At 31.7% G+C, this 14,462-nt stretch overlaps 1 protein-coding gene across 1 annotated transcript in view; it reads left to right on the top strand.

The window, feature by feature from the left end:
• Positions 1 to 14,462, top strand: part of TECRL (trans-2,3-enoyl-CoA reductase like) — a 106,126-nt gene that overhangs the window by 62,736 nt on the left and 28,928 nt on the right. The window contains exons 5-7 of the mRNA XM_057727847.1: positions 4,530 to 4,645; positions 9,889 to 9,994; positions 11,270 to 11,342. Coding sequence (XP_057583830.1) covers positions 4,530 to 4,645; positions 9,889 to 9,994; positions 11,270 to 11,342 — 295 coding nt within the window. The remainder of the gene's footprint in view (positions 1 to 4,529; positions 4,646 to 9,888; positions 9,995 to 11,269; positions 11,343 to 14,462) is intronic.

Below are 14,462 nucleotides of genomic sequence, written 5' to 3'. Positions count from 1 at the left end.
CAGCTGTAACTTGTCTTTTCATCTTCTTAACAGGATTTTTGTTGCTATACAAAAAGTTTTCAATTTTAATGCAACCTAATTTATTGTTTTCTTTTAAGGATCTTGCCTTCAGTATCACGTGTAAGAAATTTTGCTTAGCCCTAGGCCCAGGAGTTTTTCTTCTTTCTTTGAGTTCTTCTAATAGTTTAATAGTTTTATATTTTAATTTTAATTATATTTTTATTATAAAGAATTATCTGTTTTTAATCATCAAAATGTTTTCTTTTAATTTGCCTCGTGTGTCCTATAATCCATTTTCAGCTTTTTTTTTTTTTCTTGCTCCATTTGGATTAATTGTCATCCTTTCTTTTCTATTAGCCTTTATAGTATTTTGGTAGTTATATTTTATTTTTCACTAACTCTAGTGATTACCCTAGAGATTATAATGTGCACCTTTAAAATATTAAACACTAATAAAATTGTTTGTTTACTAATGTGAAGTTATTGCAGAGATACATGAATACCTTTAAGGTATTTAGGCTCCTCCTGACTTTTCTATTATTGTGATCTATTTTAATTCTCTACATATTTTAAAGCCAAAATCTAATACTATAATTTCATATGGCCAACCACATTTACTTCGATTTATCCTTTTCACTGCAATTAGTTTTTCCTTCTAATACTGAGCCTACATCTGGTATCGTCATCCTTCTTGAAAAACACCTTAGATGCTTTATTCTAGTTCTGTCTTTGATGAGTTCTCTCAATTATTGTTCATCTTAAAATGTATTTATTGAACTTATTTAACTTCTATTCTTAGAGAATACTTTTGCAGAAAAAAATCTACATGTTGGCAGTTATTTTGGTCTTTACTTCACAAAACTGCATTATTTTGACTTCTGACTCCCATTGTATCTGTTGAAAAGTCTACTCTATTCCTTAAAGTCTTTTCCCTGGCTTATTTAAAATTTTACTTCTGTTTGATTATCAGAAGTTTGATTGTGGTGTACATAGGTATGATTGTGGCTTATTTATCCTGCTTTGAATTTATGTGTTACCTGATTCTATGGTTTGATATATATATTTAATTTGAAAAATTAGCATAATTGTCATCTTTTGATTCTCTATTATTCTCTTTGTATTCTCCTTCCAGGGTTCATATTACGCTTTCACATTTTTCTTTACAGAGTTTTCAAATATCTGCCTAAATTCTCAACTTCTTATTTTTCCTTGACAATTAAAAGTATTTTTTCTAAATCTAATTGATAACTCTGTTATGTGCAACTTTAGTTCACCTGTTTTCAGTGTCCTTCAGTTATGGTCATAATATCTTCACTCCTTGCATACCTGCATATTTCTGACCCGGTGCAGGAAAATTTATGAGAATAAATTTAAAGATAACTTGAGGCCTAGGATGATGTTATCATCATTCAAAGATAATCTATTATTCTGCAGATCATGATTGAAATGGTTTCAGGCTGAGCTTCAGTGTCTATGAAGACAGATCTACTTCTGCCTCATCTGCACTGCTAAGTTGTAACTCTTCTAGGTCCCAACCCAAATCCTGGAGATTTTATAGAACCACCTCCATCTTTGAAAGTAAAAAAGCAATATTTTTTGTACTTCCATTCTCAGGCACCCTCAAAGATTTGGTCTTTTTATCAGGCTGTTGCTAAGCTTCATATCCCAAGTTAATCACTACTTCGGAGCCCTATGTAAAACATCTTGACCTTCTAATTCTTCAATGACTCAGTAGCTCTTTGGAGCCTAAAAAATATTTTGATCCCTTTTCCTTGCTGATCACATTAGGATGGTTTGTTTGAATGACATGGGAATAGAATTCTCCATTATATGTTATTCATAGAACAGTTAATTTTTCTTTTAAAAAAAGAACCCTTCTAGTATCACATTAGCTTCAATAACATTCACTGAGTACAAAGTGATATTACTACTGGGGAATATTCTCATAATTTTACTTAGTAGCTCTCCTATCTTTAGAAAATTAAGGTTGGCACTACTTTATTTTTGACAGTAATTTCCAACAACTGTAAAATGATCAGTTCATTTTGCTTTGAACTGTCAACTGGAATTTTAGAAGACAAGTAAAGCCAACACCACCCCAATAATGACAGGACTAAAAAGAAAAATTAAGGGAGAATGAAATGCATTAAGTGTAGTCTGACACAAGGGTCTTAATCAGTTTACAACAATGGCAGCTGAATGTTTCCATTTGTATTTTCTAAACAGCTTATTGCCTTCTTCCTTTTCAATTTGGACATATACCAATTTGAATATTCCACGGAAACTCCAAAAAATCCCAATTAAATAACTTGCCTAGTAGAAATAGTGGATTTTACATTTAAAGCAACACATTAATTTAAAACAGAGAACTTTCTTTAAGGAGAAGCAGGAAAATAGCTTTATATTAGAATTAAATTGGAATTTAAAAGTAGTATATGTCTTCAGAGTAAAAAGAAAGTGTATCTGCTTATTTTGAATATAGAATCTCTACTAAACTTTTGGATTATGTAGTTCCTAATATTTGTAAATTCATTGCTTTGCTTAGGCTGTATACCTGTAAATAGATATGTTTTTATGTTTATTTTGGCTTTAGTTTTGTTTTTACTTTTTTCAGTAGAAGAAGAGCAATTCCTGTTTCAGAAGTGTGTTTTAATAATATTTCTGTATCTGGCCCTTGTTTTTCTTTACTCTAAACCTATTTTCTGACTACTTCCTAAATTTAATCAAACATCTCTATTCCTTTTATCTGTATCCAAATAGACATTTTGCTTGAAAGATGCATTGTCCAAAAGTTATCTCTTATTATCCTCCAGAGCTTTCAGGTCCAGATACATCCTTCATACTTTGGCACTCTTTTAACCCCCATGTTTCAGCATGAACAATATTTGTGATAAAATATTGGGTCTCCTAGAACATATTACTGCAAGCTAGCAGTCTCCCCTCATTTTTTTTAGGAGATGATGGAGATTGAATTGTAGTTTAATTTCCTCTGATCCAAATAAGCTTGATATTTGTGATAACATTTTTATTAACTTAATAAAGAGTGATATTTGGTCAAGTTAACTACTGTTTACAACATTTTTCATTTCTGATATATTACTATAGAATTTGTTCAAAATTGACTAGGATAGAGGCAATGATATAGATATTTTAAACTTTTTGTTGCAATAAAAGAATCACTTTCCTAATTATTCTAGAGTATTATTAACTAGACTCTATTATCAGACATTGAAAAGTGATAAACATTTTTCTCTATATCTGAATAATCAGGAATGTTGTATGCCAAAAATTAATATAGTCTCTTCTCTCAGTAAAAAGTTGCTTTAATATTGAAGTTATCAGATGTTGCTTTGTTCTCACCCTCACATAAAAGGCTTTCTTGCCTCATGAGGTAAAAAATATTGTTTAAAAAAAGTATAACTGAAGAAATCTGCATATATAAAAGCTATTTATACATATGTATATATACATATATATGTAATTGTATGGGTATGTGCATATGTATCATATATTTTAACCATGTAGCTACACAAAATTCTCACCTGAGATAAGAGTATAATTAATAACCAATGTGCACACCTGTATATTTGAGCAAAACATGTACAGTTTCAAGTTTCCTTCCTTAGAAAATGATGAAAATTGGCAAAGACAAAGCGAAGTAGTAATGGCAGTTGAATTTATCATTTTCATGTTTGTATTCTTTCTCTTCTGTTTGAACACCTGTAGGGAAATTATTTTCCCTTTTCAGTTGAAAATTTCAGAGTGTGACTTTAACCTGGTTTTAGCATCAAAACAAAACCAAGTAATGTACAGTCACCAGTTTCAGAAAACTGTTGGAAAACCAGTCAGCCAATTAATTTCTCTGCAATCACAAGGTCTTGTTTCCAATTATCTTTCCAATTCTTATGGTTGTCTCTCTGCAGATTGGATATCTCTCTCCGCATACATCATTGCCACTCAGCTCCAGAATTCAGAAGTCTGTCTTTTAAAAACTACTCACTCAGACTCATTAGATTTAATCTAAATTTTCCAAAAGAGAGAAGTAAGTTATTTCGATTTGAATAGGGTCAAACTGATTGAGTTCAAGATGAAATGGCCATAAAAAGGTTAAAAGAAAGAAAGAAAAACTATTTCCCATTCCATTCAATGACAGGGACAGTTAATACAGAAGGTTCACTACGTACGGGGCTGGAGAGACATGAGAAATGCATTTACTATCATTAGATAAAATAAAAATTACTGTGTACTGTTTACAAAGAAATTATTATATTATGTTCAATATTTTTATTTTAAATTAACTGTTTATAACTGTCCTTTTCCTTAGCACTTGGCTAATTCTTCCAAGAAAGACTCCTTGCTATTTGCGATGGCACTTAGTTTAGTTCTTTTTCAAGAACAGATGCTCACCTGCCCATTTCACCAGTTCATGTAGCAGGCTTAGTCTGTGGACATGCTTATTATGGTCCTAAATAAACCTTAATAATGTCTATAAAATATACTGTTCAATCTAAATCACTTTCTTTTTTCAGGTATTTTTGGCTGAATACACAGGACCTCTGCTAATATATCTCCTCTTTTATTTGAGAATCCCATATATATATGACATGAAAGAGAGCTCTAGAAGATTACGTCACCCAGTGGTACAGTAAGTAATACACATACATGGCACATAGAAATTAAGAATGAGACAAACTAGTACGCAGATATTATGTTAATAAAGATTGTTTGTAAACCCAATTATAGTGGCTTCAATTTTAGGAAAACATATTTTAGATAACAAGAAATAATGTATGCATGCCAACTTATAAGTTTATAAACAAGGAACTATTACTTAATATACTTTAAGTGTACCTTAAAGTACAAGTAATTTCAGTTAATTATGATCACAATTAACAAGAGAAAAGCTTAATGTTACAAAGCTGAGAGGCCATATACAGGGCTCAAAATATGAATACTTCTCTGAAAACATCAGCAACATTGCATAGAAAAGAAATAATGAGTGAACTAATAAACTGGAAGGAAAAGGTTTTAAAAATTACTTTTAGTAAGTCAAAAGTTAAAACCAAATTTTATTTTTAATCAGGACAGTTATCAAAGCAGAATATATAACTATAGTTCTTCACATATTGTGGAAATAACCTCTTTCTCTCTCCATATCAAATATCAAATTAAAGAGAAAGAATAATCATTCAAGATGCTATATTGACATGCAGAGTTAATTTTTTTTAACAGGAGCAAATCAAACAAAAGTTTAATAACATGTATACATGGGAGAGACTCAGGAAAACAGAGTCACTTGCCAAAATGGCCAAAGCCCTCACCTTAAATACCATCCTCAACTAAAGATAAAAGAGAATGTTGAGGGAAGTTGTTTGGGACTTCAAAGGGGAAGAAGGCAATTCATTAAAAAAAAAAAAAAGGAACCTGAGCAAACGACTAAACTCTAAGTGAACTAAGAAGCAAAATTTAGGTCATAGAGATGCTAGAAGATACAGAATAACTGCACTCCTAGATTTCTCACCTCAAATTTATCTTTCCTTCAGTCTTTTTGTTTTTTTAAATAAATTTATTTATTTATTTATTTGTTTATTTATTTATTTATTCATTCACTGTGTTGGGTCTTCTGCGGCAAGTGGGGGCTACTCTTTGCGGTGCATAGGCTCCTCATTGCCATGGCTTTTCTTGTTGTAGAGCACAGGCTCTAGGCACGGGGGCTTCAGTAGTTGCAGCACGTGGGCTCAATAGTTGTGGCTGATGGGCTCTGAAGCACAGGATCAATAGTTATGGAACACAGGCTTAGTTGTTCTGGGGCACATGGGATCATCCTGGAGCAGGGATGGAACTGGAGTCCCGTACATTGGTAGGCGGATTCTTAACCACTGAGCCACCTAGGAAGCCCCAGTCTTTCCTTGACTCCTGATTCTGTACTGCAGCCACAATTACCACCTTTCTTGTCCTAATACCTACCATGCCCTTACACACCATCCCTCTTCCTCCATCCTCCCTCCATTCCCTCCCTCCTCCTTATCTCTTTTTCAAACTTCAAATAGAGCTCAATATTTCTTACTCAGTATTAGCCATTCCTATTCTTTCCTGAGAAATACGCTACTAAAATGTTTTCCTTTATACAATTTATTACTTTAAAATTATATATTTACATAGTCATTTGTGTCTTTCCCTCTATAGAGTTTAAGTTCTATAATGGGTGTCTTTTGGTGTTCAGACAATCTTTGCTGCTTAGCACATTAAATAATTTATAATAAATACTCAATAGTATTGTTTTGAGTAAATAAATACATAAACCAGTTACATACACATTTGTTTTACATTGGACACTTGTAGAGTATAAAAAAAGAGGAACCTGACCAGGATGGGAGTTCTGAGATGGGCTTTTCTAAGAAAATTACATTTAAATGTTTTTCTTTGTTTTCTGATGGGACGTGTCAGATTTTAACTAGTAAATCTGAGGAATATTTATATGGAAATTATTTGTGGTACATAGCAGTTTGGTGCTTTGTAGGAGCAGAGAGAAAGCTAGGGGAGCAGAGGCACAGAGAAGCAAGGGGAGATTAAATCTCAGGGAACATGGTCAGGTCAGTATCTGCCAAGTTGCTCAGGGCCTTTTGGAATGTTAAAGTCTACCTTTCTTTTTCTTAAGTTAAGAGAAAACCCAATTCATTTAGAAAGAGTCTGGGGTGGAAAGTTCATAGGAGAATGTAATTGCCCTCATTTTTTAGATCGAACATATAACGTGTACCAGACATACATCAGCATGAGAAAAAGAACACTTTTTTTTCCCCAGCAGCATTCTCAAAGGAATTGACTGATACCTGGTTACTATTCTTAAACACAAACACAGCATGTTTTGTAACATCTCAGTAATAAATGCATCTGTGCCACATTCTTCCTAAAGAGCAAATATGTTAAATTTATATGAAATCATTCAGAGCAGATACACACAAACACACAAACTACTCGAAGTGTATAGTAGAAGTCTATAAAATAATCACAAGAACTCTAAGGCAATCCAATTTCAGGATGGATCATGTCATTTCTCAAGGTTAAAAAGATAAAATTTCAAATGCTATATTCACTTGCTACATACTCCAGTGTTAATTCTCCAAAGTTGCCTTGAATCATACCATATTTTTCTGCTAGGTTCAGCTCTATATGTGACCCAACTGCCCCCAAATTCTTTGGATCTCTTAAAACCTCTGTACCCTAGGACTAAGGCCAAATCTCCTGCAGGATCTCTGTCCTCATCAAGTAGTGAAATGGTGGTCCAGAGTTTGATGAAATGCAGATGTTCTTTATTCAATCAGTGGTATTTAAGATAGAGAATACATACTCAAAGGTATCACTAGACCTCCCAGAGGGGTCTAGTGAATTAGATGCACTTTGGCTAAGGCTATACCTCCTTAATGTATGCATCATTAGGGATGGAAAAGAAGCCAGACAAAACTTTTCAGTGCTCAGTATTCACATTTTGACTATCTGCCTTAAATGCAAAAATCCAAACCAAAACAAAACAGTACAAAACAAACAAATAACAAGAAAAAACAGCTTTTGATATTTGGATACTTTATCCTTGATTAGGTCAGTGACCACATTAACCCCACATTTTCAGGTCATCCCTCATATCTTACACTCCATCTAAATAAACTCTAAAAATCTTCTATTTGTTGCCTTTCCTGAGCCCTCCTCAACTCTTGGAATCCTTCCATTGTGCCCTCTGCAATTCGATGTCCACTGTTAGAAAAATCTCTTATATCGTCAACCTTTTATCTGAACATTGTCTTCATATTCTACCTCAACAGAAACCTGGTACACTGCCTCCCTTTGCAGCTCTATAAAGTGTCTTCTTTCATAGCCCTCACGCCTTGAAACTTACATGATAAAACATAAGATATTTTCAAATATTACAATTGGAAAAAAGAAATGGACCGAAGCCTATTTATGGATGTTCAATTAGCACTGGAAAAAGAAAGAGCTGGTGTTTGAAGGGAAGTAAACCATAATTAAATATAAAGAATATTTTGGAATGAAATCAAACTTGGTAAGTGCAAAGTTCAATAATGTGCAAAGTGGAATATATCCAGATATTAAGGCATAGCTAGCTGCTATGCTAATATCTATGCCCTAGTGGTATAATATAAATTAAATAAGTGAACTAATTTAATCATAGCTTAAACTAAAATTTCTCATTCAGTGCTCTGCTACATTGCTGGGCATAAGATACTTTTTCTGCTTTCTTAGAGAATGCAAAATTTTCTTACTCAGGTATTTATATAAATACTTCTGCCAAAGAACCAACAAGTTAAGAGAGCTACTGATTCTCCTATTAGTCCTTTGAACCCACATGTAACCTCCTATATCAGGATGTTTGGTTTTGCTTCTCTTACTGTCTAGAAAGCTCTTCCCCCCCAAATCTACACTTTGTTTTCTCACTTCTTTTAGAATTTGCCTATTGTTCACAGATATACACATCACACAGAATATGTCTCTCCCAGAAGCACACAATTATATTTTTATGAATTAATGAATAATGATATATTCCCTAACTATTTAGCCAGATTGCTTTGTTTGCATTTGATTATTTATTTGTTTTCCCTAAAGTCACTCTTATTAGTACCAGAAATTATTAATTCATTTTGGTTAATATAAACTTACAAGTGTAGATTCAATGTTTGATTTTACATATTGTAAATGAAATGCTGATTTTTATGCTGAATGTTTATAGGTTTAAGTATACAATCTTTGATCCTTATTGATTTTCTTGAATAACAATCATAGTTTTTGAAATTTTACAGGTATATTTATAATAAAATAGGTGCATATTTTAATAAAATATATTTTAAATATAAACAAGAAACATACTTCTGTAAATAGTATTGGACATTTACTTTTTAAGTATTAGCTATATAAATGACAAGAAGAGGTGATAAGTTAGAACAGCAACAAAAACAAATGGCATAAAGAGACACAAAAAATTGCAATACGTTAGGCAGTCAAAAACCAGACATAAACTAAACTAAATAAAAGCTGCATTGACTCCATAGGAAATGAAATTCAAACTTTTTTGATCTATGGTGCTTGCTAAAAGACAACCAATGAAAAATTATTTTGAATATTATAGAATGTCAAATTTGTACATTTTCTGCTTCAATCTTACAGCATTTTGATATGATCACATTTATAATTATTATATTTATATATATATATATTCCTTGGGCAGATGTGAACATATAGTTTATGATTGGTATTATAAAATATCTTGAGTGTCATCAGAAGTAAATTTATAGAAACTGTTGTAACAGTACTTTTATTATTAAATAAATTTAGAAAATTTCTAGAATAAATAAAATAAAAATATCAAAACAAACATTTGTATTTTGGTTACCAGAAACAGTACTTCCTGATAAATAGAAAGTTGTAGAATACAAATGAACCTATTTACAAAACAGAACTAAAGTCACAGATGTAGAAAACAAACTTATATTTACCAAGGGGGAAAGGTAGGGGAGAGATAAATTGGGAGATTGGGATTGACATATACACACTACTATATATAAAATAGATAACTAATAAGAACCTACTGTTTAGCACAGGGAACTCTACTCAATACTCTGTAATTATCTATAAAGGAATAGCATCTAAAAAAGATTGGATATATGTGTATATATAACTGCTTCACTTTGCTATACAGTAGAAATTAACACAACACTGTAACCAACTATACTCCAACAAAAATTAATTTTTAAAAATATGTATCTTCAAAAATAAAAAAAAGAAAGTTGTAGCAAACTGAAAAAAATAACAAAACATGCATAAGGTGAGGAAGATTTTCGGAAGGTAATTTAATGTGTTTGTGTTTTATTTTCTTTCTAGCTTGGCCTGCTTCTGTCATTGTATACACTACATCCGATACCTTTTGGAAACCTTATTTGTTCACAAGGTTTCTGCAGGACATACACCTTTGAAAAATTTGATAAAGGTGGGAACTGATACATTTTGTAATTTTAATTATTATAGAGAAATTTTATGTATTGGATCATCTGCATCATCATTTAATCACGTTTATTTCTCTCAAGCTTAGATTTTTCTATTCAACATATTTTAAACATTCTGCTCCTGAAATGCCATTTCTGAGTTATCTAGTTCATCGGAGCTGCCCACAACCAATAACGTTACATAAAATACCTTCCATGACCTTATGTTACAAGCTACATACTTTTAGGCACCTATAATTTTGCAAATAATTAGCACTGAATTCAGATTAAGTGCCACTTGAAGAAGAATATCATATATAAACTTTCTTATATACATACATTTGTGTGATTAAAATGATGATGCTACACTCTATATTTGTGATCGTTGTTAGTGTAATGTCAATAGCTTTGCCCTTCCCAAAAATGATGAATACAAACATTAACCACCAGTTAACTATCAAGAAAATGGGAAATGTTCTGGAACATTGAAATGCAAGTGAACATTAGATACTGTGGTACAGTTCAGTTTTCCAATTTATATTTATTTTAATTTATTTTCAAATTTAAAATTTATTTTCAGACTGAATTATACCTTTACTAAAATCTTCCTGGATTTTAGCAAATATCTGTTTTATAAAAATTTCAACAAGGCAGCCATTTTATTCTCATTATAATGAAACAGTAAACTCTAGAACTCTTAGAAACCTCAAAAAATCATTTAGACTAGCTTCTCTTTTGACAGAAGGTAAAAAATTTATCATATAGGATCAGCACAATAGCCTAGTACACTTAAAACCAGGCCATTTCCCTTTATAATCACTCAAGAAACATTGCTACTAATGTTTCATAAGTAAGATAATTCATTCTTTTATTCATTTACTGTTGGAAAATGGCTATTGGTAACTCATGTAATAAATTATTTATTATTTTTATTACTTCACTCTTATTTACTACTTGATAGACAAAAGCTATTCTTGAAAAATACTCCTAAAATACATTGCTACATTTCTCTATATCCTAGTCATTTATATTAACAAGGGTTGAGCAAAGAAATGCATTTTCTTAGTGATATCAAATAGGTACTTTAAAAATGCTACCTTACTGGATGAAGAAACATTCCATTTATCTAGCTTAGAAAATTTATAACAGTTTTTATACCAAAATGCTGCTGAGTGGCATATAAATGTATGGTTTGGCTTCAAATGCTGTGATATATATACATATATATAGATACATATCTATATATATATTCCCTAACTTTTATTTTGTTTTATTTGTAGAGTTGTGCCTTTTACTGGGGATTCACTTCTTGGATTGCCTACTACATTAATCACCCACGATACACACCACCATGTATGTAGAATTTCTTCTTAACTATACCCATACTAAATTGCCAACATCAAAACTCTGTTCTAAACTACATAGAAATGATGAACAACATGGCACACATGAAGGAATAAGAAAATAATGGAAAAATGCCAATTTTAAATTGCTTTCACAATTCCCCTGACTCAGATGAAGCAATTTAGTGAACTGTACACTGGAACCAAACCTAAATCCTCAGTTCCTAAGCTTGGGGAAAACATACCTGTCATGATCAAAGAATTCGATTTCTTTTATCTTCTGTGGACCTTTCTCTTCTCAGCTTTTACTACAGCCCACAAGGCACACATAGCAAAGCCCTAGTGTTATGTGTTGACGTTTCATATTTAATTCACACTTTATTTCTAGTTTATAAAGTTTGAAAATAAATGGATATAAATGATGTATTCATGCTTTATTTTAGATTTTATAAAATAACATAAACCTTAAAGATATTAAAATAAATTTCTATCTTTTCTTGAAGTACTGACTTAGAGAATTACATTATTCAGGGTTTTTGCCAAAATCAGCAAATCTAGTTCAGCAATCAGAGTAAATGATTGCAATGTTCAGAACTTTACCTCTTCTACATACTAACAAATTAACTATGAATATTGAAGGAGAAAATTCCCTGATCTCACAAAACTCTAACTGATTTTTTAAAATACTTTATCAGAAGATGTAACTTCTAACTTTAGAACAGGAACAGAAAAATTTAAAAAATAGATACTTTTGATCCATAGTATGTTTAAGAAGGGGAGCCTCTGGAAAATGCTACATTCATATATCTGATACAAAATAATAGAGGTTAACTGTGTTAGTATATGCAAAATATTTATAGAAAACATTACTTGTCAAGAACTGTAAAATTGCTATTTCTTTTGTAATTAGAAACAACATTATTATGTAGGTTAATATTCCCCATTATATATTAGGAAAATAAGGCCCTGAAAGCTTAATTTTACTGTGCTTAAGACTCTTAAATGCACGTGGTGTAAGTAGGACTCGAATTCTGTGAAAATATGTAGAGCATTACAATACCTATTCAAGTGGAAGTGTCATGTATAGGCACTGTATGCTTTGCATGGCTCTGATATGCATGGATTTCAGTTTTTATGGCTTAGTTAAATAATTCTAGCCCCTAAAACTATGCTTCAAATTTCAGTTACCACATGTGCTAATTGCAATTGCACAATGTACAAACTTTGCAGCTAGCTCTTCGGTCCACATATCACTTTGTACATAACAGACGCACACCATGGTCAGTGACATCTGAGAGTGGTTTGGTAACTGCACATCTTTTATTCAGTTTACTCACAACCAGCAAATAACTTGAACAGAACCTGCAGTTTGGACACAGAAAACAGTAATCTGAGCAAAAGGCTAGCCAGCCCCTGGTCAGCCAGACTGATATATTCTGGATAGACATTTTTGAAAAAAAAAATCACATCAACTTGATCTTGAATATGACCTAAGCAGGAGAATCTTCTATTTCTTAAATTGATAGTTGTCTTAGTTGGCTTTGGCTGCTATAACAAAATACCACAGACTGAATGGCTTAAACAAGAGGAATTTATTTCTCACAATTGTGGAGTCTAGGAAGTCTGAGATGAAGGTGCTGGCAGATTGGGTTCCCTGGTGGGGACTCTCTTCCTGACTTACAGAATGCTCCCTCTGACTGTGTGCTCACGTGGTGGAGAGAGAGAAAGCAAGTTCTCTGGCATGTCTTCTAGAAAGGACACTAATTCCATCACAAGGGCCCTATCCTCATGACTTTATTTAAACTTAATGACTTCCCCAACGTTCCATCTCTAAATACCATTATATTGAAGGTTGTGGTTTCAACATCTAAATGTTGGGGGCACCACTCAGTCTATAGCAATAGTGGGGGGGGGGTGTCTAGGATAATTAGCCCACAATGCAGGCAAATAATGAGATCTAATTTGTCATATGATCATGACACTTGTTAGGTTTAATTTTTTCCTTAGAATTTCACTTTTCTGAATGCTACAAAAAGATTGATCCTTTCATTATCTTTGCCTAAGATTTTTAAAGGTTGATTCCTCCTCTTTTATAACTTTTTTGATGAGAATTTATAGATCAAAATTTTTGATTATATACTCAATTTTAAAAATCAAATGTCCCTTCAAAGTAGAACTAGTACAAACTACACTATCTTAAAATTTTTAATTAATTTTATTGAAGTATAATTTGATTTACAATGTTGTGTTAGTGTCTGCTGTACAGCAAAGTGAATCAGTTATACATATACATATATCCACTCTTTTTTAGATTCTATCCCCTTATAGATCATTACAGAGTACTGAGTAGTGTTTCCTGTGCTATACAGTAGGTTTTTATTACTTATCTATTTTATATATAGTAGTGTGCATATGTCAATCCCAATCTCCCAATTTATCCCTCCCTGCTTTTCCCCTTGGTAACCATAAATGTGTTTTCTACATCTGTGACTCTATTTCTGTTTTGTAAAAAGACTTATGTGTGGAATCTTTAAAAAAAAAAAGTACAAATAAACTACACTATCTTTATATGAGATGAACTAAACTTGAAAACATAAAGTACAAACACTTTTTAAACAAAAATCTTAAAACTAGATATTTAAAAACCTATTCCTAAATAACTATTTAATCTAAAAGTAAAATACTAACATTACATAAAAGACTATGACAAAGTGACAAAAGACTAAACACTACATATCAAAGCTTTTTCAGCAAAGTAGTTATAATCTTATTAGATAATCATATTTAAGGAAAATGAAATATACTAATTAAACAAGTTAAAAATTCCTTTATATTAAAATACTGTACTCAAACTGTGTGCTATATTAAGTTCAGGTACTTAGAACTGTAGAATAGTTGAGCCAATTTTTACATTATTTCCCTTGAAAATTTTCTTTAAAACCTAAATGCTTACAATGTAATCTTCCTTCATTTCACCCTCACAATTAGAAGAAAGAAAAAGTGGTTGTAATTTGTACGTATCTAATTTTTTCATCATACTTTTCTGTGCTTTCACTTTATATGTGTTCTTTTGACTTTCATATGCAAGTGTTTAATTCAGGATATTTTTTCTTTACTATAGATATGATTA

The sequence above is a fragment of the Hippopotamus amphibius genome, chromosome 3 (assembly GCF_030028045.1).
Source record: "Hippopotamus amphibius kiboko isolate mHipAmp2 chromosome 3, mHipAmp2.hap2, whole genome shotgun sequence".
NCBI lineage: Eukaryota > Metazoa > Chordata > Mammalia > Artiodactyla > Hippopotamidae > Hippopotamus > Hippopotamus amphibius.
Note: the sequence above shows the minus strand (reverse complement) of the source record. Positions and strands in the feature narration are given on the sequence as shown.